Source organism: Alligator sinensis, unplaced genomic scaffold, assembly GCF_000455745.1.
Source record: "Alligator sinensis unplaced genomic scaffold, ASM45574v1 scaffold681_1, whole genome shotgun sequence".
NCBI lineage: Eukaryota > Metazoa > Chordata > Crocodylia > Alligatoridae > Alligator > Alligator sinensis.
This window is the reverse complement of record NW_005842315.1, coordinates 1,237,932-1,238,570: the sequence shown is the minus strand read 5'-3', so window position 1 is coordinate 1,238,570 and position 639 is coordinate 1,237,932. Positions and strand designations below refer to the sequence as shown.

General features: G+C 46.9%; 1 protein-coding gene across 1 annotated transcript in view; it reads right to left on the bottom strand.

The window, feature by feature from the left end:
- Positions 1-395: 395 nt before the first annotated feature.
- Positions 396-639, bottom strand: part of NDUFB9 (NADH:ubiquinone oxidoreductase subunit B9) — an 8,429-nt gene continuing 8,185 nt past the window's right edge. The window contains exon 5 of the mRNA XM_006028456.3: positions 396-639. Coding sequence (XP_006028518.1) covers positions 530-639 — 110 coding nt within the window. The 3' untranslated portion in view covers positions 396-529.

Below are 639 nucleotides of genomic sequence, written 5' to 3'. Positions count from 1 at the left end.
GGAAAGAGGGGAGAAGAGCTAAGCTACAGCTGGGTGGCTCCTGTCCCAATAGGGAGGGCTCCAGCTCCAGACTGCCTTCCACCCACAGGTGGCTGTGCAATGCACCAGGCAGCCAGAAGCAGGAGTCGGAGCCCCACTGCTTCATATGTGCAGCACCTACACAACTTAGTCTGAAGTTAAACTGTTCTATGATCCATCCAAGGCACTATTAATACTTCATGAGCAGGAGGAGTGCTTAGAGATACACATCACACCCCACCTTAATGCACACCTGGCTGCAGAACAGTCATTTAAGATGTGTAATATAGATATATTCACACCAACCTTGTCACTTGTAGCTCACAGGTACCTTAGACTTAAGAGTTAAGATAGCACATTACCAAATCCCACCAAAGTATACTTGTGTTTTTTATTTTGTTAAGCCTTACTGTTTATTACATACGGTAATGCGTGCAAACTGGTATTTATCTGATTTGTGGAGAACAAGCCCACTGCCACTAGTTCAGTTGTACACCGGAGGATGCTTTTACTATGGACGCTCACGGGGTCTAGTTACGTAATGCCACCAGAGAGGTGGCAAACGCCCTTCTATGCGGGCTGGGGGCAAGGCTTCATTCTTTGGACCTTCAGGTGGAATTT